We start from the raw sequence: 26,401 nt of genomic DNA on the forward strand, positions 1-26,401 counted from the left end.
CCACTGCACTCCAGCCTGCACAACAGAGTGAGATTCTTTCAAAAAAAAAAAAGAATTGAATATAGGGAAAGTTTGTCTTTTTGTATGGTTTCCTTTTTGGTTTTCTTTTGTGTTTCGTTGTTTAATTTTACTTCCTAACAAGGCATTTTAGCAAATTATTTATACACTTTGAGACTGGGGGCAATGATGTAAAAAAAAATACATATATTGAATATTTTTCATAGATTGTAAGAGGATTTCAAATGCTGGGAATAAGTTATAGAGTACAATTAAACTCTTAGTGCTTGAAAAAGTCATAGCTGTACAGAAATACTATAAATATTTTAATTAGAAATGATAGATATTTTAATCTGATTCGCTATTGTAACCATGTTACTAGCTATATGTATCTCATAATATCATGTTGTAAAGCTCCAATATACACAATACTTTATTTTAAGAAAATAAAGTAAATCTGATGCTTGGCGGAAAATATTTTAATTACATGTATCAATTACAACCTATTACTTTATTTTAGATGTAAGTAAACAAAACTGTGACTGCACTGATTTCAGAGCAATGATGTTAACATTTTCCATATTAACATTTAATGTTGTTACAGAATGAGGGTTATAGTGTTACTGAGTTGTTGTTTACTTGAGTTTCCTAGATACAAACTGTGTTCTTGCATTTCTGTCAGAATCTGTAAGAGTAAAAAGCTTAGTTTATTCCATTCAATGATAAGTCACTAAGAACTTAGTTCCCAAGAAATGTTTACTGAAACCCTTAAGGTTTTAGCTCTGAGACAGGAATTTATGATTTGACTATAACTCAGGTCAAACTATGTGTCCCCCCAAAAATGATAACTGGCCATAGCATAGTCACCTTACTGTATGAAAGGGTGCAATTTTCTCAAAAGCACATTATAAAAATATTTCACTGTACTTGCTCTCTGGCTTTGGTCTTCGAATTACACTGGGAACCAAATAATGTCAAAGAGAAAGGTGCAATAGCCGCGCACAGGTTACAGCACTTTTTCCTCCTCTGTGCGCCACTGACACAGACCCCATGAAATGCAGACAATGCGCACAATTTTATAGTCATAGGGGAATGATTCATCCTTAGAAAAAGAATTTTCAGAAGGAAAAGAAGATTTAAATGCTTCATTTAAAATGTTTCTGAGTTTTGACAAAGGTGCCAAGACCACACATTGGAGAAAATACAGTCTCTTCAATAAATGATTCTGGGAAAATAAAATATCCACATGTAGAAGAATGAGATTACAACCCTCGCTCTTGCAATATACAAAAAACAACTCAAAATGAATTCAAGACTTAAATGTAAGACGCAAAACTATGAAACTGCTAGAAGAAAACATAAGGGGAATACTTCACCACATTGGGCTTGGCAACCATTTTTTAAATAACACCTCATAAATATAGGCAACAAAAGCAAAAATAGACAAAAGGATTATATCAAACTGAAAAAGTTTTGCACAGCAAAGGAAATTAACAGAGTGAAAAGACAACCTGCAGAAAGGGAGAAAATATTTGCAAACTGTACATTTGACAAGGAGTTGATATCCAAAATACATAAGAAAAGTAACAGAAAAAAAAAAAAAACAATTGAAAAATGGACAAAAGACCTTAATGGACGTTTCTCAAATAAAAACCTACAACTGGCCAACAGATATATGAAAAAATGCTCAACATCACTAATCATCAGGGAAATGCAAATTAAACCACAATGAGATACCACCTCACTCCAGTTAGAATGGCTATTATCAAAAAAGAAAACAAGTATTGGCAAGGATGTGGAGAAATGGGAACCCTTCCACACTGCTGGTAGGAAATTAGTACAGCCATTATGGAAAACAATATGGAGATTCCTCAAAACATTAAAAATAAAACTGCCATATGATCCAGCAATCCTTTTATAAAAGGTGATATCATAGTATCCTAGACACAGAGTAGAACAGTGGTGACCAGAGCAGAGAGAAGGATGGGAAGAGGTTGGTCAAAGGATACAAAGTTATGGCCGGGCGCAGCGGCTCAAGCCTGTAATCCCAGCACTCTGGGAGGCCGAGGCGGGCGGATCACGAGGTCAGGAGATCGAGACCATCCTGGCTAACACGGTGAAACCTCGTCTCTACCAAAAATACAAAAAACCAGCCAGGCGAGGTGGCGGGCACCTGTAGTCCCAGCTATTCGGGAGGCTGAGGCAGGAGAATGGCGTAAACCCGGGAGGCCGAGCTTGCAGTGAGCTGAGATCCGGCCACTGCACTCCAGCCCGGGCGACAGAGCGAGATTCCGTCTCAAAAAAAAAAAAAAAAAAAAAAGGATACAAAGTTACAATTACATAGGAGGAATAAATTACAGTGTTCTATTACACAGTACAGTGACTGTGGTTAAAGGTAAATTATTATATATGATGAAATAGCTGGAAGAGAGGCTTTTGAATGTTCTCACCACAAAGAAATGATAAATGCATGAGATGATAGATACACTAACTACCCTAATTGCATCATTATACAACATAGAGATATATGGAAAAATAAAATTGTATCCCCAAAATATGTATAATTACTGTATTATAATTGATATGTATGTATCAATTTTTAAAGTAAATAATTTTTAAATGTTTCTGCTGTTGGGATTTAAATGTTTAAGAATGTTTCCAAGTTGCTCTCAAATTTTGAACTAATAATTTAGGTTTGTATGTGTTGGAGTAGTTTTTCAGTGAAGAAATTTTTTTAGTTAATTGATAAATTCCTTAAAGTATGAGTTTGTTTGTTTGTTTGTTTAGAGACAGGGTGTCTTCTGTCACCTAAGTTGGAGTAGTTTTTCAGTTAGAAAATTTTTTAATTAATTGATAAATTCCTTAAAGTATGAGTGTGTTTGTTTGTTTGGAGGCAGGGTCTCCTCTGTCACCTAGGCTGGAGGGCAGTAGTGCAGTGGTGACCATCAGAGCTTACTGCAGCCTCAAATTCCTGGACTCCAAGGAATCCTCCAGCCTCAGACTCCCAAAGCTGGGCTTACAGGCATAAGCCACTGCGCCCAGCCTATGAATGGTTTTTACTTGAGATGAGAATATTCAAATTAAAAACTGTAATTCAAAAAGTCTAATTTTAAGTACCACTAGCAGCAAGATACATTTGTATCCACATTAAGTGTTAAGTTAATCCATGATGAAAGAGCCAAATGCCTCATCATTGTCATGGAGTCACCTTCACTGACTGTCCACTGCTGCACTGGAGCTCCACTAGGTGTTTCAATTCCATCCTCAGTTTCTTTTGCTACCCAATCTCTGTTAAAAGTATTAATGTCCTAATCCCAGTGCCTTACAAACTCCCAGTGCATAGATATATTCAGATATATTAAATACTTTATTGATTTGATCAGAAAGCCTTCAAAACATCTTGAGAAATGCATCCACTCCTAAGCCACACATTTTTCCTGTAAGGTGAGCCTACTGAAATCTGCATCACATCCCATTTTCTTAAAATTTTCTATCTCACCTATTTGTTCTTGATCTGAGAAAGGAACTGGCTCTCACCTTTAGCAGTAAATAAGTTTAATTTTAAAATAAGCAGGAAAAATTATTCAAATGAAGCCACCACCTTCCTCATTGGTGTCCTCATTCTGTGTGCTCTAATGCTTGGTGCATACATTTGCAAATGCACACACAACCAGGAGGAACACGGAAAGAATGGAAAGTAGTTGCTTCCTCCAATTAGGCTTCATACCAAGAAATCATTGAGCCTTCCTTATTCATGGGCAAACAAGACAGAGTCGTCTAAACAGAGAATCTCAGTAAAGAGTAGCCTATTGGAATGGGGCAATGGGTAGAGTAGGGCACGTGTGGTTTGGCATAGCACATTCAATATTTTAATGTAAGTTTATGTTTGGGAAAACTATTTCTCATTCTTTTCTTAATAACTACAAAAAAATAAAGCTGAACCAAATTTTCTTGGTTGGTAGGGAGCCACAAAAGTTATATAATCTTAAGCAAGATATATATTCACCCCTATGAGAAATACATCAAAACCTTAGGGAAGTGGTATAAAATACTTTTGATTATCAAAACTGAACATAGATTTTGAAGGCCTGAGAAATCCTGAATTGATATGAATTCTAGACGAGGTTGCTGCTGGTCATGTATAGAAAAAATAGCTTTTGGGTACAGAAAAGCTGTAGACATGAAAGAGTATAATTGAAGAAGCAAGCTAAGTGATCAGTATTTTTAAAACTTCTCAATGCATTCACAAAATATATTTATTATAGAACCAATCAATAATAATCATGCAACCAAATATGAACACAAAAATTTTAAGTGACAGCTGTCATAATATTAGCCTCAACAGATTTTGAAATCTCACTCTTCATTTAAACAAAGCTGGAAAGATGGTTATTCAAGATCTGTGTTTACAAAAAAAGGTTAATCTGGTTGCATAAGTTAAAATGTTGACTATTTACACTGTGTTAAAATTTTTACATATTTAACAAAGTTATATATGCCTTTACTATCCATTTTTTAGTTTAAAATGTATTTTGAAAAATAAGATTCTGGCTGGGCACAGTGGCTAGGGCCTGTAATCCCAGCACTTTGGGAGGACGAGGCAGGAGGATTGCTTAAGGCCAGGAGTTAGAGGCTGCAGTGAGCTATGATCATGCGACTGCACTCCAGCCTGGACAACAGCAAGACCCTATCCCCCCAAAAATAAAAACAAAAATAAAATTCTAGTCGAAGACTTGTAAAAACTGATGTACCTTCCTGAAACCCTAATTTTATTCAACCATGTTTAATACCATTAGATTAATATAACCACTTATTTTCCAGATGATGAAACTTAAGCTCAAAAAATTTACTAAAGGTCACAGATCTAGAAAGGTGACAAATGAAGGCTAGACCTCCCTGCCCCACTGCATTGATTCCCAATACTAAGCTTTTTTCCCCCTGTACTAGTAATAGATGTGCTTTAAAAAAAAAAATTCATATACCCATTACGTATCCAATATTAAGACAAGCGGCTGTGAATTATAATTTTATGGTTGATGTATTTACAACAAGAAGAAAAGCTACTTTTTTCTACTTTAATGTGAAGCACAAGATGGTATCATGCAAACTAGGAAGGTAGAAATTCTTCATAGAATTGCAGTTGTCTTTTCAATGGCAAATTGGTATCTTTACACAATTCTACAATAATTTTTCTGTTAAGTATTTCTGACTGTTGCACTGATATTAGTGAATTTCCATAAGCTTGATAAGTGAAATCAAACTAACCTCGGGTCAGAGAAACCTCAGAACTATGAAATACTTCACAGGAAGAAAAAGGATGAAAGATTTCCTCTGGCTTTTTCTCCTTCAGCTGCATGGATGTAACTAACCCAGGTAGCTGTAGGTAATGAAGCTGTCAGGCTGCCTGAGACCATCCTATTACACTGAGCACATCACATAAAGTATTGTCTACATATCAGTCCCAACAATATCTCCACACCTTAAGCCATCTTTTTACTTCCCAGACATTTCTCTTGGGGCTTCCAGTAGACTGAGTCCCAGAGAAAGATTTAATAGTTCAGGGATGATTTTTTTCCCAATTAGCCCAACAGGGACCACTCACCCCACCAACGCTGAAAGAATTTGTATGGCAGTTCATACCTGAGGCTCAGAGAGCTTGGACTCCTTCTACTGCTGTCCCTACAAGCCCCATCAGTCTTTCACTTACTCCTTCAATCACCCTTTCAAGTAAATTGCCAACATGAGCTTTTTCACATCTGGAATGGCTCTGCAGAAAGAACACTTTGGAGTTTCCTGAGTTTCTTGATGTATTTTCTGGCAACAAAGGAAAACCTGACCCGGCGTGGCCTAAACAAAGAAGGGTTTGTTTTTCTCACCTAAAGAGGAGTCCGAGTAGCCTGACGATTCCAGGGTTGGCATTTTGTAGGTATCTGTGAGTTTTCTTGGTCTTGCCAGCATATGTGTTGCCTCATAGATGCAAAACCGTTGCTGCAGTTTCACACAATCATCCCATCATGTTCAAGGCAGAAAGAAGGTGGAAGACAACAGCCCCATCCATCTCTTGTATCAAGAAAGCTAGCACCTCCAGGACTTCCTCAGCAGATGTCTGCCCATGTCTCACTGGCCGGAACTGTGCCCCTCAGACACCGAGAAGCCGGCCAGCTGGAGAAGAAAGTATTTTGCTTTCCAACCTCTTTAATGGACGGGCAACAAGAGAGAAGGTTTTGGGAATCACTGTTGAATCAACAAACCAACAGTGTCTATTATACTTGGGTTTAAAATTATATGCTTTTATTATAGAAACAAATTCAAAAAACAAATTCAAAAACCATATTTCCCTTCAACCTTTAACTTCAACTTACAAACCTATTTTCTACTTATAAATCTTGTAAAATAAAACCAATCTCCTTCACTTTTTAGATTATAAATGTTTAACTCGAGTTGAAAAAATTGAACTTTTAACCAGTCTCATTCAAGACAAAGTATAATGAACTATTTTAAACAGCATCTTAAATGTAACAATTAATTTTATTCTAAATACAAGTTGAGTATCCCTAATCTGAAATTTTGAAATCCGAAATGTTTTGAACTCTGAAACTTCTTGAGCACTGACAAGATGTCACAGTGGAAAATTCCACACCTGACCTAATGTAATTGGTTGCAGCCAAAATGCAGTCAAAACTGTTTCATGCATAAAATCATTTTAATATTGTAAAAACTTACTTTCAGGTCATATGTATAAAGTATATATGAAACAAATAAATTCTATGTTTAGATTTGAGTTTCATTTCCAAAATATCTGAGAATGTCATTGCAAATATTCCAAAATCTAAGAAAATCTGAAATCTAAAACTCTTAGGTTCCCAAGCATTGAAGTACACAACCTGTTTTTTTTTTTTTTTTTTTTTTTTTTTTTGGACAGAGTCTCACTCTGTCACCCAGACTGGAGTGCAGTGGTGTGATCTTGTCTCACTGCAAGCTCCACCTCCCGGGTTCAAGTGATTCTTGTGCCTCAGTCTCCTGAGTAGCCAGGATTACAGGCGTGTGCTACCATGCTCGGCTAATTTTTGTATTATTAGTAGAGACAGGGTTTTACCATGTTGGCCAGGCTGGTCTCGAACTCCTGACCTCAAGTGATCCACCTGCATCAGCCTCCCAAAGTGCTGGGATTACAGGCGTGAGCCACTGCACCCAGCCTCAACCTGTATTTTAAATGCGTGCTTAAAAACTTTAGAAAATCCAATAAAACATATTTTAAATATAGTAAATGTCAAGTTATCTTAAATAATCCAGTGCTGCTTACACACTTAAATTCTCTTATGACATAAAATCACAAGTTTGAACCTAATTACCTGTTTTAAGTTGAAATTAGTAAGTTCATCTGTTATTCCTTAATTGCCTAATTCTCTTAATCATAAAAAAACACTCCAGCCCCCCAATAAGCACAGATTATTCCCACATTAAAATGTAATGCCAATACTATACGTTTGATTAATTTTATCTCTATATTCTAAAATTTATCACGGTTTAAAATACACATATTTATTAAGGGGAGAATTTTATCATAACAGATCAACAAGAGTTTAATCTCAAACAAGCTGAGGTTACTTTTAAGCCAACAATTTTTTTTTGCCAGGATATATATCTTGAGTTTTCTATAACTGGGATGATTCCACCTGAAGCTTTTGTTAAAGGAACCCTGAGTGCACACCCCTCCGGGGCAGTTGATCCTAAAGTACAGATCCTCTGTGTTCAAGTTAGATCTGTGTCCCAGAGGAAACACTTTTTCTTTGCCCTTATGTTCAAGGACTGGAAACCTGCAAATTAAACCAACAAGAGGCTGATTTGTATACATATGGCAGCTAACTAAAGTAATAGCCAGCTTGCCAAACGGTTAAAGTTAGAGGCTAATTTTCCTAACTAAGTAGGGGAAAGGGAGAGGAAGAAAAGGCTTCCATGGGAAGAAAATCATTTCTTTAGAAAGGACAAAGGGATTTTTAGAAGAAAAAACAGGAGATAAAGTTTGTGATGATGTTTGTTTAGGCAGGTTCATGTAGCCTATCCATCCTTTAAGGATGTGAATTTCCCCAGGGAAGGGATGTATGACAGGTTTACTGTCGACCTCTCTCCTGGGAGTAGACTCACCCAAAAGAGGGAATTTAGGGAAGGATTATTTCCCAGAAGTTTCAGATTTTAGTCAGATAAAGGAAGCTCTGAGAAAGCTTCTTTCTGCATCTGGTATCTGTTGATTCTCAAATGTCTTCACCTTAAAATAATCTTTGTACCAGCCCTGGGATTCTGAGTGGGTCCTCACACCTGTTAAAAGATAATTTAAAAAGAAGTAGAAGTGAAAGGAGAAGGAAGAGGAGGTAACATAATGATATTCATATAAATATAAAATAAAAATGTCTCAGAGACCTCAAAGACTTTAATTCATTTGCTAATGAGAGAACCAGTAAGGTGTTACAAATAACTCAAAGGAGAATTCAACACACACACACACACACACACACACACACACACACACACGCCAACAGGAATACTGAAATAAATCTGATTAACACATGCAAAAGAGACCAGTAATCTATGGGGCAATAATCAATGTATCTGACAATCTGTATCTATCTGTCACACATAATCTGCATTTCTATGAACAATAAATCATTTGCATTATTATAAGTATTCTACAACTTACAGAGTTGTAACATACAGTCATAGAACATTTCAGTTAGCAATGGAACAGACCCTGTATATGACAGCAGTCCCATAAGATTACAATGGAGCCAAAAAATTCCTATTACCTAGTGACACTGTAGCCATTTTAACATTATATTATATAATGTTATGTATATATAATGTTATATGTTATATTATGTTATATAGTATATACATTATAACATATTGTTATAATGTTATAACAATATAATATGTCATATACAAATGTATAATGTTATGTTATATATGTTATATATGCTATAACATGTTATATGTGTCATATATAACATATATAACATACAACATATTACATATAACAATGTTATACTATAATTATATAATTACATAATTATGGTATAACATAAATTATAACATATAAGTATAATTATGATTATAACAATTATAATTATATAATTATGTTATATTTATATATTGTTATATGTTATATTATATAATGTTATAACAATTATATAACATTATAATTATATAATGTTATAACATAATTATATAATATAACATTATAACAGCACAATTACTTTAAAAAAACTTAATGTAAGGTCTGATCTTAGAAATTTTGTTATTGGGCTACCTAATTTACAGCCTTTAGGAGTCATAAATATGACAATTCCAACACTAAACTATTCAAAAGTTGGCATTCCAGTCATACCTGAAGGACCCTATTCGTTGCAAATGTTAATCGTTCACATTCCAATAACAACGTGTTTTCATATTTTACCCCATATCCTGACAGTTCCACATGTAGAGATATTTTGGAAAAGCTACCAGAGTACAGGGGTGGGGGACATTTTTAAATTGTTATATATAATCCCTACTGCCTTTTAAGCAGATCTAAGCACCTACCTCTGGTTATACACATATTTGGAAGAAGACTGAATTACTTTGCGTGAGAAATAAATAAAAGATACAGGAGCTGAGGGCAGATCCAAACCTTAAGAACAGTGGCAGCCAGGGAGGCTGGAAACAGTGCTGGAAAAGCTGAATCCCTTTCATCCTCCAAGCCAGAGAGACTTCATGACAACTGTCAGTCTAAAGAGGATAGTTAAGATAATTTGCACTGAAATATAAACTCTGTTGTCTCTCACCCTCTCAAAATTGTCAACTGCTTAAAAACATTGTCAACCACTGAAATATTTAGGCTGGTTCAGGACAAAAACAGCATTCAGGGCAGATGGATCGCTGGGTTACACAACGAGAGCATGTTTACTTGCTCTTCTAGGAACTATTACTTCTGTCACTCTTTGGGCATACTTTTCCAGAGGGACTCAATAGCATTTTTTCTATTGATTTGTGTTATTGCACTGTGAATTATTGCTATTCTTAAGGATATGGTTCCATGCTAAAAAGGAAATGCTTTTTGTTTTAGACTTTCACAAAGTTTCCCTATAAACATCACTTACTGGCCCCTCGCCTTTCTACTTCTATTCCCAAACAACTGAGTTCTAAAGTCATTTGGTGGATCAGAAGAAGGTATTTTTCTGTGTTGAGTGTGATAGAGTAGTGGTCCAGAGAGGAGTTCCACTGGGGTGAGAAGGGCATCCTTAGAGGGGGCTGGTGCCTGGTCCTAAACAGGGTGGGGAGAGTGCTTATGTAAGTGAGAGTCTGCACTGAGTAAGGCAAGGAGAGCATCCATGCAGGAAAGAGGATCTGTCAAGATAATAAATATATTAAGTTAATAGAAAGCAGGCTTCTCATTGTCAGGAAAGGGAGTAACCGATATGCAAAGGGAGAAAATGAGACTGAGCCTGTAGTGTTGGATAGGAACTGGACATGAACTCATAGTTTTCAGTATCTAGAAACACAGAAAAATTAATATAGATGGAAATGTGTGTATGTATGAATAACCATACATGTATTTCCTAGTCTGTCCACTAAAGAGACTTGGTGGCAGTGATACCCCACTATCAATGAGCTTACCTTGAGTCTACATCTTGGCTTCTAAATACCATGCTACCCAGAGAGGACCCAGAGCTCCTTAGAGAAATGGCTGGTTACAGGGCTATAGCAGGGAAAATGCAAGATGATCCTGAAACATCTTGTAGTGCCAGAAAGCAAGGAAGTGCTCAAAAAATGAGGCATAAGTATTACAAAGACACCAAAGCTAGGTTAAAAGAGTTCCTACTGGTCCGATTTGAGACAACTCGCACATCAGAATACATAATAATAATCAACAGATTGTAACCCATTGAACAAATAGGAAGCCATAAGTCTACCTGATAGAAATAAGTAAATGAATAAATTAACATTTTGATGAGGAAAGGTATTTTTGCAGTTTGAAAGTACCCCTCTACAAAATGTGTATTAATTACAAAGGAATTTGAGTGAAATCACTAATGGAAAAAATGAACATCTTGTACTACCTGACAGGTTGAAATGAGCATCACTTGTGTTAATTTCATGCCAAAGATGCATAACCTGAATCTAATTATGATGGACATCAGACAACCCAAATTCAGGAACATTCTACAAAATAATTGTCACGTTTTTCAAGTATCAAGGCCATGAAAATGAAAACAGGCTAAAGAAATGTGACAATTAAATGCAAGGAGTGATTCCAAACCAGATCCTTATACTATAAAGGACATTTTGTGGGGGCAATATATAAATGTTAATGGGTTCTGAAGTTTAAGTGGTAGTAACAACGCCATGTTAGATTCCTGATTTTAATGGTTCTATTTACATAGGAAAATGTTCTCGTTTGTAGGAAACACTAAAGTATTTAAGGGTGCCGGAGCATCAGGTCAAAAACTTACTCTCAAATGGTGGGGTGGTGGGGAAATGTTCTTTATCCAATACTTGCAACTTCTCAGTTTGAGATTATCTCAACATTTTAAAGTTTTTTTTTTTTTTGAGACAGTTTCACTCTTGTTGCCAAGGCTGGAGTGCAGTGGTGCAATCTCGGCTCACTACAACCTCCACCTTCTGGGTTCAAGTGATTCTCCTGCCTCAGCCTCCCGAGTAGCTGGGATTACAGGCGCCCGCCACCAACCTGGCTAACTTTTTGCATTTTTAGTAGAGACGGGGTTTCACCACGTTGGCCAGGCTGGTCTCCAACTCCTGACCTCAGATATCTGCCCGCCTCGACCTCGCACAGTGCTGGGCTTACAGGCATAAGCCACCACACCTGGCCCAAAAGTTACTTTTAAAATATCACTTAAAAATATTTAAGATTCCTGATATAGCTGTTGAATCATAATGTTATGAAAATGTAGAACTAATTTCATGAGGCAATCATTGAGGAGCTATATCTACCACTAAATATAAATTTTAAAGACAGGACATAAAAGGATAATATTCAGAAAAGAAGTTATGTGGAGAAGAATATTCAAAAGAGCTTCATGAAAACACAGGCAGGTATGGCCAGTTAAAACATCTTCAAAGTATCTGACAATTCATCAAAGAATTCTTCTTAAAATCTTGGTGTTTAAAGTGTTCTTTAAAAATTAATAAAGATATAAAAAGTTAGTCTCAGCACAGATTGGTTTATTTATATGTATGCTTGAGATCTCTGAAATACGTGATGTTCTGCCAGTAATGGCCTTCGGCATGCAAATTCCTTTTTTTGACTTTGTTTTAAACAATGGGTTGAAAAAATTAATTTTGAATAATTTCACAAGTGAGAACATTATTTATAGCACAGCTCATTATTATATAGATTTGACTATGTGCTTCATCAAACTATGTGCTCTGAAATGACTACAGTCGAAGCCTGTCATAGATGGATTGCTTCTCTATGAGAATGTTAACTGCCCTGTTATTAAGAAGTCTCACCATACTTCACAAAATAAGTAGTCACTTTTATTTTTTTCATGCTTTGATCATTGACCCCCAATACATTTTTACATAATAAGCTCTTAATGATTATTCAAACTATTCTGTTCTTATTTCTTCATAATTATGAGCATTCTAGAAAGTTCCAAAGATTTACAAACTTGGTAAGGATAATAAGAACATAACTGTACTGGGAGTCTACAGAAATCTTTGAAATTATATAAATCTCAGATTTTAAAGTGTTATAGTTAATATGTGGCCGACACAAAAACCTGCACACAGATGTTTATAGCAGCTTATTTATAATTGCCAAAACTTAGAAGCAACCAAGATGTCTTTCAGTAAGTGAGTGGATGAATATATGTTACTAAGTGTGAGAAGCCAGTTTGAAAAGGCTACATACTGCATGATTCCAATGACATACCATTCTGGAAAAAGAAGAACTATGGAGATAGTAAAAAGTTCAGTGGTTACCAGAGGACGTTTAGAGCAATGAAACTACTCTGTATGATACTATAATGGTGGATACGTGTCATTATACATTTGTCCAAACCCATAGAATGTACAACATCAAGAGTGAACTCCAGTGTAAACTATGGACTTTGGGTGACAATGATGTGTCAATGTAGGTTCATCAACTGCAACAAATGCACCACTCTGGACTGACTGGGGAGAGTGTTGATGGTGGAGGTGCATGAGGCAGGGAATACATGGGCACTCTCTGTACCTTTTACTCTATTTTGCTGTGAACCTAATAGCTATAAAAAATAAAGTCTACTTTTTAAAATGGCATGGTTGCCCTTCAAAGTCAGAATAGGATGGTTATGTAAAATGTTATCAAATATTCGTACCTTTCAGTTGTTTATGGAACAATTTTTACTTCTTAAGTTTGTCTCCTCTAATTTTACTATTCAACAATTTTCAGCATCCCTAACCAGAGATACAAACAATGACATGGGCTTTGTTTACAATGAGTGTTCTTTTGAGTGTGTGTGGGTGGGGGGAGATAAGATTAAAACACTTGAAACAATTGGACAACCAATATGTGATGAAATTTAATTAATTAATTGTTAGTGTAGATGAGTGTGTCTGGTGCAAAGAGGTTAAAGTGGACTGCTTTTTGAAGTATTGATAGTTTTGAAGTTCTTATAGTCCTCTTCATTCTATTAAATGTTTATTTGTAGGGGTATAAATATAGCAAAGCAGATAATATTTCAAAACTTTAACCTTTAAATTAGCTTGGGCACTCAAACACATTCTTTCCTAGAAACACGATTGCAAATAATGACTAATTTTTCTTCAAAAAACGAAGTAAAAGAATATTTATCTAATAGGATTAGAATCTCACCTCGATTCAAGCCAATAAAGTCTGAGTCAGGAATTCCAACAAGGCTGGAGCACAAATTTCGGGAGGAAGTGATGGTGATGAGAGGGAATGGTAGTGATGGAGGAGGAGTTCCAGGAATCGGGGAAGGTATAAAAAACCAGAATGGGACTTCTGGATTGAAGAAGGGGTTTTAAAGTGTTGAAGTGAGTGAGAAAGTGTTGAGCTGAGTTAGAAAACTCACATGGTGAAGCTCTTGGGTAAGGATGGAAATAAAGGCAAATGAGCTATCTTTATTCTTGCACCCTACGGTTCCCCCAGAGAGTCTCAGTAGTGGCACTGCCATGCTTCCAGCTGGTCAAGCCAGTTCAGAAGATTCTGTCCATTTCCATTCTACCCCTAAATTACATGTAAAATATGTTCACTTCTCTCCTCTCCACTGGCACCATTCTAGACTAAGCCTCATCTGTCTGTTACCTGGAGCACTGCAAAGTTTCCTAATCAGCAGCCCAGCTTTCCCTCTTACCCTCCCCTCAAGTCTCCTACCCAATGGCACTCTACCCCAGTAGCCAGAATTATGTAAACAAAACATACCTGTTTACTAAGTGGCCCCTTGGCTTCAAATCCTTCCTTGATTCCCCTTTGCATTTTAAATAAAACCCAAACTTCTTCCCTTTGCCCAAGGATACTTCTCTACCTCATCAACCTCAGCTCATGTCACTTGTCCCCTGCTCGCTGGGCTCCATCACCACAGCCTTCCCAGAGTTCCCTAATCCTCAGCCTGAAGCCTCTTCCTCACCACTTTAACTACCACCACCACTTTCCCACTACTACCTCCCCTACTCTCATGGGTGATTTCCTTTTCTTCCTCCAGATCTCAGCTTACATGGCACCATTTTACAGAGGCCTCCCTCTAACTACCCCTTGTACAAAGCACCAGCACATAGTTATTTTCCATTGCATCACCTGTTTTCTTTCTTTTTGGACCTCTCCATGAATTGTAATTATTTATTAACTTATTCAGTGTATCCTCCCTGGGAGATGGTAACCTCCCCTAGGGCAGGAACTCTGTTTCATTCAATGATGCATGCATAAAATCTTGTACAGGGCCTTACACTTAACAACTATCCAGTATAGAAATGATCACATGGCACCTGCTTTCCTGTTATCCTCTATGACTTCTTCTTTCTCTAATACAATACAGGAGTTATTAAGAAATTATTTTAGGCAGTTAGAAAGGGTAAAAGAGGCCGGGTACAGAGGCTCACATCTGTAATCCCAGCACTTTGGGACGCCGAGATGGGCGGATCACCTGAGGTCAGGAGTTCGAGACCAGCCTGATCAACATGGTGAAACCCCGTCTCTACTGAAAATACAAAATTAGCCAGGCGTGGTGGTGCATGCCTGTAATCCCAGCTACTCAGGAGGCTGAGGCAGAAGAATCGCTTGAACCCGGGAGGCGGAGGTTGCAGTGAGCCAAGATTGTGCCATGGCACTCCATCCTGGGCAACAAGAGAAACTCTGTCTCAAAAAAAAGAAAAAAGAAAAAAGAAAAGAAAGGGTAAAAGAGTCCTTGGTGGAATTTTCCTTTAATGAAAAGCAGCTCCAAACCATTTCTTTTCTAACAGAAAGCAGCCTGAAAAGTCAAGCTGCAAGCACAGATATGCAAGCTGGAAGCTTTCATATGTAAATGCCAGCAGCTGTACCTGGAAGCCAGATACATTCAATTGGCGATTCCTGCTCCCTTTTCCTTATCACCATGTGCGTAGGTATCACAGCACTGGCCAGGTAAAGCCACGTGTGCAGGTGTCTTGGTGACAGCCAGGTAGAAGCCACATTTGCATAATAAAAGATTAGGGTGCAAGGGCCAGTCTTTTCAGTCTTTTCGCAGCCTATGTAAATGACACACCTGGTGAAACCAGTCCCCTGGGCTTTATGTAAATCAATCACCGCCTCCTCAAGCCTCGCTACAAAATCAATCATGTTCTGCCCCAAAACCCGGAAACCCTCTCTTGGGCCACCCGCTTTCTCATCATGAGGAAGCTTTCTCTCTCTCTCTTCCTTTTTGTCTATTAAACGTTCCTGTCCTTAACCTACTCCACGTGTGTGTCCACGTCCTTAATCATCTCAGGGTGAGACAATGAACCACAGGTTTTCCCCAGACAATGAGGTCGTTTCAATACCAGGCCAGCCTTGATTCTGAGCCCACAGTAAGAATACGACAAATTTCTGTTTTTGAAATTATTGGCTGAAAATTGTTTGTAGAAGAGGGTAATTGGATGAAACTGTGAAGTATGGGCAGACGTTTCATAAAAGAGAGGAATGGAGAGGACATTCGGGTGAGAAACAGCATGAACAAAGGCAAAGAGAAAAATGTTGGCATCTTCTGGAATCATGGAAAGAACATCCTAAGAGGTGAAGGTTCCTGGAAAGTAACCGGCATCAGGGTTGTATAAACCATGACGAGAAAGACAAATGATGATAAAATATCAGGGAGAAGCTACTCTTTGCCATGCCTTTGCATTAACCTTCCAACTTTGTGTCTTCTCCCCTTTTCCCCAGTTTCTCACGGGGGTGGACAGGATGTCAAGTGCTCCCTTGGCTACTTCCCCTGTGGGAACATCACAAAGTGCTTGCCTCAGCTCCTGCACTGTAACGGTGTGGACGACTGTGGGAATCAGGCCGATGAGGACAACTGTGGTGAGTGAAGCCCCTACAGTCACGGTGAGAGAAAGGGACAGAAAGGACTGAAGGTGAAGTCGCTGAGACTTCTCTCAACAAAAAGACAAAACTAAATTGAAATACAAAACATATGTTGCTTAAGGAAATCTTACACTTATTTCAATAGCTTAAAATATCCACTCTTTTTTTTTTTTTTTTTTTTTTTGAGACAGAGTCTTACTCTGTTGCCCAGGCTGGAGTGCAGTGGCATGATCTCTGCTCACTGCAAGCTCCGCCTTCCGGGTTCACGCCATTCTCCTGCCTCAGCCTCCCTAGATGCTGGGACTACAGGCGCCCGCCACCGCGCCCAGCTAATTTTTTGTATTTTTAGTAGAGATGGGGTTTCACTGCATTAGCCAGGATGGTCCCAGTCTCCTAACCTCGTGATCCGCCCGCCTCTTCCTCCCAAAGTGCTGGAATTACAGGCATGAGCCACTGCGCCCACTCTTTAATATCCACTCTTTTCTATGTAATGGTATCACAGCCAATATCCCAGGCAAGTGATGGTTGCTCATAGAGTAAGTTTTAACCAAGATTGTCCAACCCACAGCCCTCAGGCTGCATGCAGCCCAGGACAGCTTTGAACAGAGCCCAACACAAATTCATAAGGTTTTTGAAGGCATTAGATTTTTTTGTGATTTTTTTTAAGCTCATCAGCTATCATTAATGTAAGTGTATTTTATGTGTGGTCCAAGACAACTCGTCTTCCAATGTGGCCCAGGGAAGCCCAAAGTCTGGACACCCCTGTTTTAACCCAACAAACCTGTCCAAATAAGGTGTTAGAAGCAGAATACTGTTGAAATTGAGAATACGGGCTCTGGAGCCAGACTGCCCAACTTTGAACTTGGGTACAACGATACACCAATTATGTAAACTTGAGAACATTTCCTAGCCTCTCTGTGCCTCAGTTTCCTCATTTTATAAAAGGGCGTGGTAATTGTGCCTGTACTATAAGAATTCAGGAAGATTAAGAGTACAGAATTAGGACATCCAGGAGGTGCTATCTAAGTGTTGGATGCTGTTGCCCTTTCTTATCTTTTGGGAAGAAAAGTGAGTCCTTCTAAAAGAGATAAAACAAACAATATGTCAATACAACCTACTTACTACTTAACCAACAATCATACCTCTGGATTTATAAAGCTGGTAAGTAGGGCTTCTGGCCAATTTGAATATAGGAAAATAGCTTTCAGTTACAATTTTGTTCAAACTTCTGAAGCCTTAAAAATACAAAGTTAGAACCTGAATTGTTTGGATCTGAGTCACTGGGAAAATAGACTTCAGTTAATAATGTAATACAGTAAGATTTCTCACCTGTCAAGAAGTAAGGTACTATTTTGGAGGACAAAAAGATGCATAATAATGTTAGTATGCAAAGTGTCACATAAATAATATACGCTGATGAGGCCTTGCTGGGATCACTCCCCCAAGTAGTTCAGGCTTTTTTAAGAAACCACCTTGAAGGAATTAAGTTTCCGTTAACATAAAATAAGATGAACACCAGGCTTGAAAATCCTCCTACCTGAAAAAAATCAGCTAGGTCACACAAGCAAACCTTAACTGAGCTTATTTCTTGAACGTAACTGAAACTTAGGTTGTTTCTTGTAAATGCCTCTGATAATCACAAACAAAACTTAAATTGTCTTTCTAAAGTGGTATAAGGTAAATCACTTTTAACCAATCCCCTATCACCTGGAAACCCCATTGTAATAACCAGTCATGGAAAAGGTTGAAGAATTCCCTCATTTTCACTTTATGAGCAATCCTATAATTCATGCCTCTGAGCTTTCTTACCGCCTGGACTGAAATCTCCCTGATACCGAGTTGTACTTTCTCTTGCTGTATGATAATAAACTTTTAAATTTTTATAACTCGATCTGATTTTATTTTTGACACTTGTTAGTTTGAAACACTATTTCTATCTGATGGCAGTAACTCAAGTATAACCACACTATCTAAACTAGTGAGCTTAAGCTACAACTGTATTTGATTTAGATGGCTATAAATATGTTTTCATTTATTTTAAAAAATAACATCTTGTTAAAATAAATTAATATTACATAATTTTTTAATTAGATGAAACAGTGTTTTGCCCACTGCCAGTCAGTTCCCCCTCGACCTGCTGGCAATTCAAATAGAGAGTTCTAGACAGAGCAACAGGAAAATTTCACTCCAATTAAAATGGCAGCTGGAAGCAGGAAAGGAATGTGGTGGGAGTAGCAAATTTGCCAGCAACTGTAGCTTCTCAGTGGAAAAAAAGCTTGTGAACTCTAGCTTTAGTGCTACGTTTAAAGAGGTCAAGTAGCAAAAGTAGCAATCCTTATAGTAATAATCCTTAAAATCATGCAAGTTTCTCAGGATTCACCAAAAAGCACATTTAGACAGAAGCAATAGGGCATTGGGGTTTCAGAGAGAAGTTCAGTAATCAGAGTTAAACTCTAGCTATAGAGGGAGGCAAAGAATGGCTTGTTTTCTTTTCTATAAAACGGGAATGATAAGAGCATCCATGTTCATGGGTTGTTAACAGGATTCCATGAGATAATGTATCCGAGATGCTTAGCAGAGTGCAGGTACTCTGGACTGAATGCTTGGGTCCCCCATAAAGTTCATATGTTGAAGCCCCATCCCCCAATGTGATAGAATTTGGAGATGGGATTTGGGGGATGTAATTAGGAATACCTGAGACCATAAGGGTGGATTAGTATCCTTATGAGTCTTAAGGGAGCTTGCTTCATCTCTCCACCATGTAAGGAAACAGCGAGAAGTCTGCTGTCTGTGAACCAGAAAGTGGGCAATCCCTAGACATGACTACCAGCACCTTGATCTTGGACCGCCCAGTCTCCAGAACTGTGAAAAATAAATGTTTATGTTTAAGCCACCCAATCTGTGATACTTAGTTGTAGTAACCTGACCTAAGACTACAGTCCATGAAATTAGCACTCAGTAAATGTTACCTAGTGTATCAGTTCGCTGTAATTATATTACAAACATAGTGGCCTAAAAAGTAACCATTTATTTAGTGTATGATTCTTGGGGTCAGCAATTTTGGATGGACTCCACTGAGATGAGCCAGGCAGTTCTGGTTTCAGCTGGATTTTCTTATGCACCTGCAGCCATCTGTGGATCAGCTATGCCATGATGTCTGGGACCTTGTCTGTGTCCTTAATTCACTATTGCCAACATTTGAAAACTCTCAAGTCCAGTTTTGGAAATCTGGGAAAGATCGTAATTCACTCTTATAAAGACATGTCTGTGTAAAAAATAACTATTTCAATTTGTTACTGATCTTCTTATGCCAGAATCATATAACTTTTTCGAAATTCACTGAGACCACTGGATCTCCAAAAGTAGTCCTGAGACCAAAGTCATCAGCATCACCCAGGAAATTAGAAATACACATTTTGGCCAGGCCCAGTGACTCACACCTGTAATCCCAGCACTTTGAGAGGCCAAAGTGGGAGGATTGCTTGAGTCCAGGAGTTGGAGATCAGCCTAGGTAACATGGCAAAAACTTATCTCAATTTTTTTAAAAAAATAAATAATTATTATTTTAAAATATTTATATAAAAAATTTTAAAAAAGAAATGTAAGTTCTCAGGCTCCATCCCAGACCTATTCAATCAAAAGCTCTGTTTTAATAAGAGCCTCGTGTCATTCTAATACACATTAAGTTTTGAGAAGCGTGAATCTAAACCCAGTGAGCAGAAAATCAGGAATGCATGCAAAATGGTAGCAACAGCGGAGGTACAGTAGAATCAAGTTTTCAATATGATACACAAGCATTCTAAGTTGCTGACAAACTCCATTATTATCAATTATCTACAATTTTTAGCTCCTCTAGGAAAACCGGCTGTAGTAGTGGCAGTCATCTAGAAATAGAAAAAAAAAATTAACTCCATTCAAAACCTCAAAGATGCCCAGTTGGCATGCTGCTGCTGTCCATGCAAAAATAGGCGGGAACTTTCCAGGAAGGATGGCAGACTTTCGTCACCGTCTTTAGAGTCCAGGTGATGGAAAAATTATGAGATGTAGTTATTTCTGCTTGTCTCTAATTGCTTTAATTTCCCTTGTGAGCTGAGTGGTTTTTTCCTTCATTTTATAGTATCTGGATCATTTATGCTCCCAAGGCTGTTTCTTCTTCTCCTTCTCCTTCTTCTTTTTTTTTTCTTTTGAGATGGAGTCTCTCTGTCTCTCACCCAGGCTGGAGTGCAATGGCATGATCTCAGCTCACTGCAACCTCTGCCTCCAGGATTCAAGTAATTCTCCTGCCTCAGCCTCCTGAGTAGCTGGGGCTGCAGTGTAGTGTGTGTTACCATGCTCAGCTAATTTTTTGCATTTTTAGTAGAGACGGGGTTTCACCGTGTTAGCCAGGATGGTCTCGATCTCCTGATCTCGTGATCCACCAGCCTCGGCCTCCTAAAGTGCAGGGATTACAGGTGTGAGTCCACCGCACCTGGCCGGCTGTTCATTTTTTAAAACATGCATATGTAAATTCTGTTTAATACTGATTAAATTAAGTCAGAAAGTTGCTTCTTTTCAGAATATGTAAACCTCATGCATATTTTCAGCCATGTAAAATACAGTATCTTAACATACAAATATAAGAAAACATCATAATGAAAAAGCAATTTTAGAATAATAACTTACAACTTAATAGTGTATTGTCAAATAAAATACCGTCTTTTAATGAAAGGGCTTTTTTTTTTAATCAGACCTTTTAAGGTATATTTTAAACTCCAAAAACCTCTCCCTTATTCTGTCAAGCTGTTTAAACATTGACACTAATAATTATTAAAATGGAAAAATAAGTCAAATGGAAATAGTGGAAATAAAATTTAGGGAAACTGCTGAAAAAAATGAAACACCAAATGAATTAAACCAAGTCCCTATATTTGAACTAATATATGAACTAATTATATTTAGAAAGAACTGTCACTTTTGTGTTATCACAGGCACTTTAAACAAGTACTCTTATTTAGTACATACTAAGGTCCCAGTTTTCTCAGAAAACCCGTAAATAATTAATTTCCCTATAAGTGAACACTTTATTAAGTATAAAAAATAAAATATTTCAGCACAAAGAGCATTGACATTAACTCAGTGAAGATTTTTTATGGACACAATGCAAGCCAAATCAATAGATTTAAAATTTTTCAGTTCAATTCATATGAATCCCTTTTTTCTAAAACATTTACACAATATGGAATTTACATATATATACAGACATACATATATCAAAAACTGATTACACTATTTTTATAATAACTTTGATCCTTACTGGTAAACTTCAGTATAGAAATGTATAGATGTTTCCTGAGTTATGCCATTTTATATAATTCCCATATAATTCCATTTGTTTTTTTGCCATGTGTCACTAACCCATTCTTCATCTCTACTCAGAACTGTCACAGACACAATCAAACAGCATAAGGACCAAAAAAAAAAATGTTTGTAAGTCATCAGAGCAGTGTTTGATGTGGCAATGACAAACCCAAAAAGGAGGGATCTTTCAGTTTTTCAGCTGGAACTATCACACCTGGGAGAATATGTCTGAGTAAATACCAAAGGAACCTGATGACAAAGAGTTGAGGGTTCTTCTTTAGGAATCATCTGTGTTTGTTTTCAAATGAGTGCAAGCTCAGTAGTGAAAATGTTAAAGGAGCATCAAATTCTCAGATGCTATTAAATTAGTTCACTACCTCTAGATTTGTATTTAAAAGAAACTTTGCATTTCTAGATTAGAATTTGCTCTAGCATTCCTTCTGTGTTATAAACAGAAGACTGTGCTAAATGAGGGCTCCCCTTCATGGTTACACTAACCCAGCCTTATCCTAGAGACAGGTTGAATTACTATAGTGGGAAGACTGGCGTTCTGGTGCCTCTCCAGTGTACTCTTGTTCTTTAGCACTTTAGCAGCCTTCTCTACAGGAAAAGGATAAAGGCCTTTGTCGGTCTATTTACATATTAGCAATTCTATAACCCATAGGGGAAATGGAAAACCTCTTCTAATACATTTTGGGTCATTTAGTGCATTAGTAACTGCCAAAAATTAACATGCAAATAATGTGACCTTATTTGGAAATAGGGTCTTTGCAAATATAATGCAAGTAAAGAGTGACATCATACTAGATCAGGGTGGCCCTAGATCCAATGACAGTGTCCTTACAAGAGACAGAAAATGGCATACAGAGATGCTGGAGAGAAGAAGGCCATGTGAAAACAGAAGCAGAGACCGAAGTGATGCTGCCACAAGCCAAGGAATACCAGGAGCCATCAGAAGCTGAAAGAGGCAAGGAGAGATTCTCCCCAAGAACATTTTGAGACTCTGTGGCCCCGCTGACGCCTTGGTTGCATACATCTGGCCTCCAGAACTGTGAAAGAACAAATTTCTCTTGTTTTTGTCTTTCTGTTTTGAGACAGAGTCTCACTCTGTAGCCCAGGTTGGAGTGCAGTTGTGTGATCTCAGCTCACAGCAACCTCCGCCTACTGGGTTCAAGCAATTCTCTTGCCTCAGCCTCCTGAGTAGATGGGACTACAGGCGCGTGCCACCATGCCCAGCTGATTTTTGTATTTAGTAGAGATGGGGTTTCACCATGTTGGCCCGGATGGTCTCGATCTCTTGACCTTGTGATCCGCCCACCTCGGATCCCCAAAGTTCTGGAATTACAGGCATGAGCCACCACGCCCAGCCAACTTCTCTTCTTTTAAGTCACCAAGTTTGTGGGAATTTGTTACAGCAGCCCTGGAGAACAATGCACGTTAGGACAGGACGTGGAGAAGGGCCACCTTCTGTGGGCTTAAAGAGACATTATTAAGGTCGACATAAACTCCTTGTCCAGACTAAAGTGAGCTTAAAATTTAGTCTTAGTGAATTTTAGATAGAATTTCCAGTGAGCTGTTCTTATGCATAATTGTGTGTGGCATAAAACCTCCTAAAGACGATTTTGCTTCGCTGTTCAGTTGCAGTTCTGGGTTGTGCTAAACTTGAACCACTAGTTTTTACCAGGTGTTTTGTACTCTTTTATGTGATGGCGAGTCAGGTATGGCTACAAGAGACACCAGGGAGGCTCAGAAACACAAAAGTTTGTTATTCCCACAGATTCTAGAGACAGGAGGCAGGGCATACCATACAGGGCTAGATGGGAAAGACACCAGGGTGGTCAGGAGGCAGAAGACAGGGGTGAGAGGGGAGGCATCAGGCCAGAGCCTTTATTGGGATTTCCGAGGGAAATCAAGGCAGTGCAAGGTGAACAGCTTAAGATGTGCTGGTTTGAATAATTTTGGAGGGCTCTAAACTCTAGCGGTGGTCCTTACTTCCCTGCTACCTGGGCCTAGGATGATGAAGCAGAAGGAGGACTGTTACCTCTGGGATGTGTGGGCTAGTCAGAGGAGCTCTAGGTCTGGATTGGTTAGCGTGCATATCAAAGGCATGCTCTGAGCACCCTTTGCTCTCTAAGAACTGACAGCCCCTGGGAAAGACCATCTCTTACTAGCCTAGAAAGGTTTTTTAAAAGATGTTAAATATCATAATATACAGAAAAAAGTTTTAAATATACAATATACCAAGTCTTTCTTGAGTTCAACTTTGCCAGCACTTCCTTCCCTGCCTCCCACTTAGCAAATATACACAGAAAGTTGCAGCAACAAAAAACAGTAAGTAGAAAGTCAACTTTACCATGTAGCAAAAACTGCCCTCTGCGTTTAATGCTTCTCTGGGAAACTCCTTGAAAGTATGAACATTTTCCCACATAAACTTTTCTATTTCAGCTCCTTCCCAATGTGATCTTAAATGCTTTGCCTTCCCTCCCCACCACGCCGGCCTTTGTTGTCTGTTAGTAATAGTTTACTTTGCAATTTTGCGATTCACTGCGTATTTTAGGTTTGAAAAGACATCTTGTGTTCTAGGTTTGACTATGCATGACTATTTATTATTATTATTATTTTTGAGACTGAGTCTTGCTCTATCGCCCAGGCTGGAGTGTAGTGGCGCGATCTCGGCTCACTGCAACCTCCGCCTCCCAGGTTCAAGCGATTCTCCTGCCTCAGCCTCCTGAGTAGCTGGGATTACAGGCACCTGCCACCACACCTGGCTAATTTTTAGTAGAGACAGGGTTTCACCATGTTGTCTAGGCTGCTCTTGAACTCCTGACCTCAAGTGATCCACCCGCCTCGGCCTCCCAAAGTGGGATTATAGGCATGAGCCTCTGCACCCAGCCTGTGCATGACTATTTGTGCCACTGTATTCTAACCCTCCTAGGAATATTTGCTTTTGTCTAATAAGAGTTGTAATAATAAAATTAATAGTGTCTTCCATGTTTTTAGTATTTATTATGTTTCAGACATAGTCCTAATCCTTTAAGCACATTCTCTCATTTCCTCCTTACTATAAATTAGATATGATAAGACTATTTCCATTACACAGGGAAGGAAAATGGAAGTACAGAGAGGTTACGTAACTCTTCTGACATCATGGTGTGCTCAGAATTCAAACCAAATGCTTGGCTTGTTCTGTTTTGTTTTTTGATTGGGAAGAAAGAACATGCTTATGATACTAATTGTTGTGTAGTAAGGCCTTCAAACAAATCTCTTATTGATAAAATTTGAATTCTATGAAGTCTTCCCTTTAAAGATTTTGGTTTTAAAAAGGTAAATTATTTTTAACTTTCTTTTTAAAATATAATATATAAGAGATTAGATGAACTTCCAAACCTAAAATTGCAAGTATCATAGTATGAATAATGAATAATATTTTTATAGCACTTTCCATTTTGACTGCTTTATACATTTTACCTCATTTAATCCTCATGACAACCCAGGAGAAAGGGACTGTTTTTGTTCCCTTTAAAGATGGGGACATTGATGCCCTGCATCAATTTCATCCATATGGTGGATGTCTGTTTTGCATTGTTATAAAGGAATAGTTGTGGCTGGGTAATTTATGAAGAAAAGAAGTTTATTTGGCTCATGGTTCTGCAGACTTTACAAAAAGCAGGGTGCCAGCATCTGCTCAGCTTCTGGTGAGGGCTCAGGCTGCCTCCTCTCATGGCAGAAGGGAGAGGGGAGCCAGTGTGTGCAGAGATTACATGGCGAGAGAGGAAGCAAGAGAGAGGAGGGGAGGTACCAGGCTCTTTTTAACAGCTAGCTCTCTTTTGAACCAATAGAGCAAGAGAGAAGTCGTTCACCTCAAGGGACAGCATAAATCTGTTCATGAGTGACCCACATTCATGATCCAAACTAGGACCCACCTCCCAATACTTCTAATACCACCACACTGGGGATTACATTTCAACATGGTGTTGAGTGAGAACAAACGTCCAAACTATAGCAGTAGATACGACAATCAACTCAAGTTCTCAAGTGAATGAGAAATGTAAATCTTTCTTTTTCTATGGCCAAAGATAATTTCTGCTACAAGTCTCCATTCTTCCAAGTGGTAGAAGTCTAAACCAAGGCAGTTAGAGGTCTGATTCATTTCCCTTCACCTGGGATTACAGTTGAGCTCAGCAGTCTCTGTGGTGCCAGGACATTGTGTGGGGGGTCTGGTTGTCTGTTATCAGCTGATGATGGCGCATCCCCTAAGCTATGCATAAATCTATCTGGTCCTCTGCCATAAGTCGCCACTCTGTTATCTCCTGTCTGTCTCAGGCCCTTTCACATCCAGTGCCTCTCCTGCCTACAACTGTGGCATTCTGGGGCTCACAGGAAACACTTAGTACTCCTGAGCCAGGCTGAGCCCAGGAGAACTTTCATGCTCATATTTAGGTCCATCTGCCTAGGCTCTTATGGCTATGTCTCCTCTACTACTCCCATGTCAAGCCAAAGTGTGCAATAATTCTGTGGGTCCTGCCATACATAAGG

At 38.3% G+C, this 26,401-nt stretch overlaps 1 protein-coding gene across 6 annotated transcripts in view; it reads left to right on the forward strand.

The window, feature by feature from the left end:
* RXFP1 (relaxin/insulin-like family peptide receptor 1) overlaps positions 1–26,401 on the forward strand; it is a 139,919-nt gene that overhangs the window by 32,978 nt on the left and 80,540 nt on the right. For 3 of the 6 annotated variants that reach the window (XM_011970510.1, XM_011970512.1, XM_011970511.1), the window contains exon 2: positions 16,388–16,525. In XM_011970510.1, coding sequence (XP_011825900.1) covers positions 16,388–16,525 — 138 coding nt within the window. Of the gene's footprint in view, positions 1–16,387; positions 16,579–26,401 lie in introns of all 6 variants that reach the window. The other 3 variants (XM_011970515.1, XM_011970513.1, XM_011970514.1) reach the window with 2 other exon arrangements.

The sequence above is a fragment of the Mandrillus leucophaeus genome, unplaced genomic scaffold (assembly GCF_000951045.1).
Source record: "Mandrillus leucophaeus isolate KB7577 unplaced genomic scaffold, Mleu.le_1.0 Scaffold95, whole genome shotgun sequence".
Lineage (NCBI taxonomy): Eukaryota > Metazoa > Chordata > Mammalia > Primates > Cercopithecidae > Mandrillus > Mandrillus leucophaeus.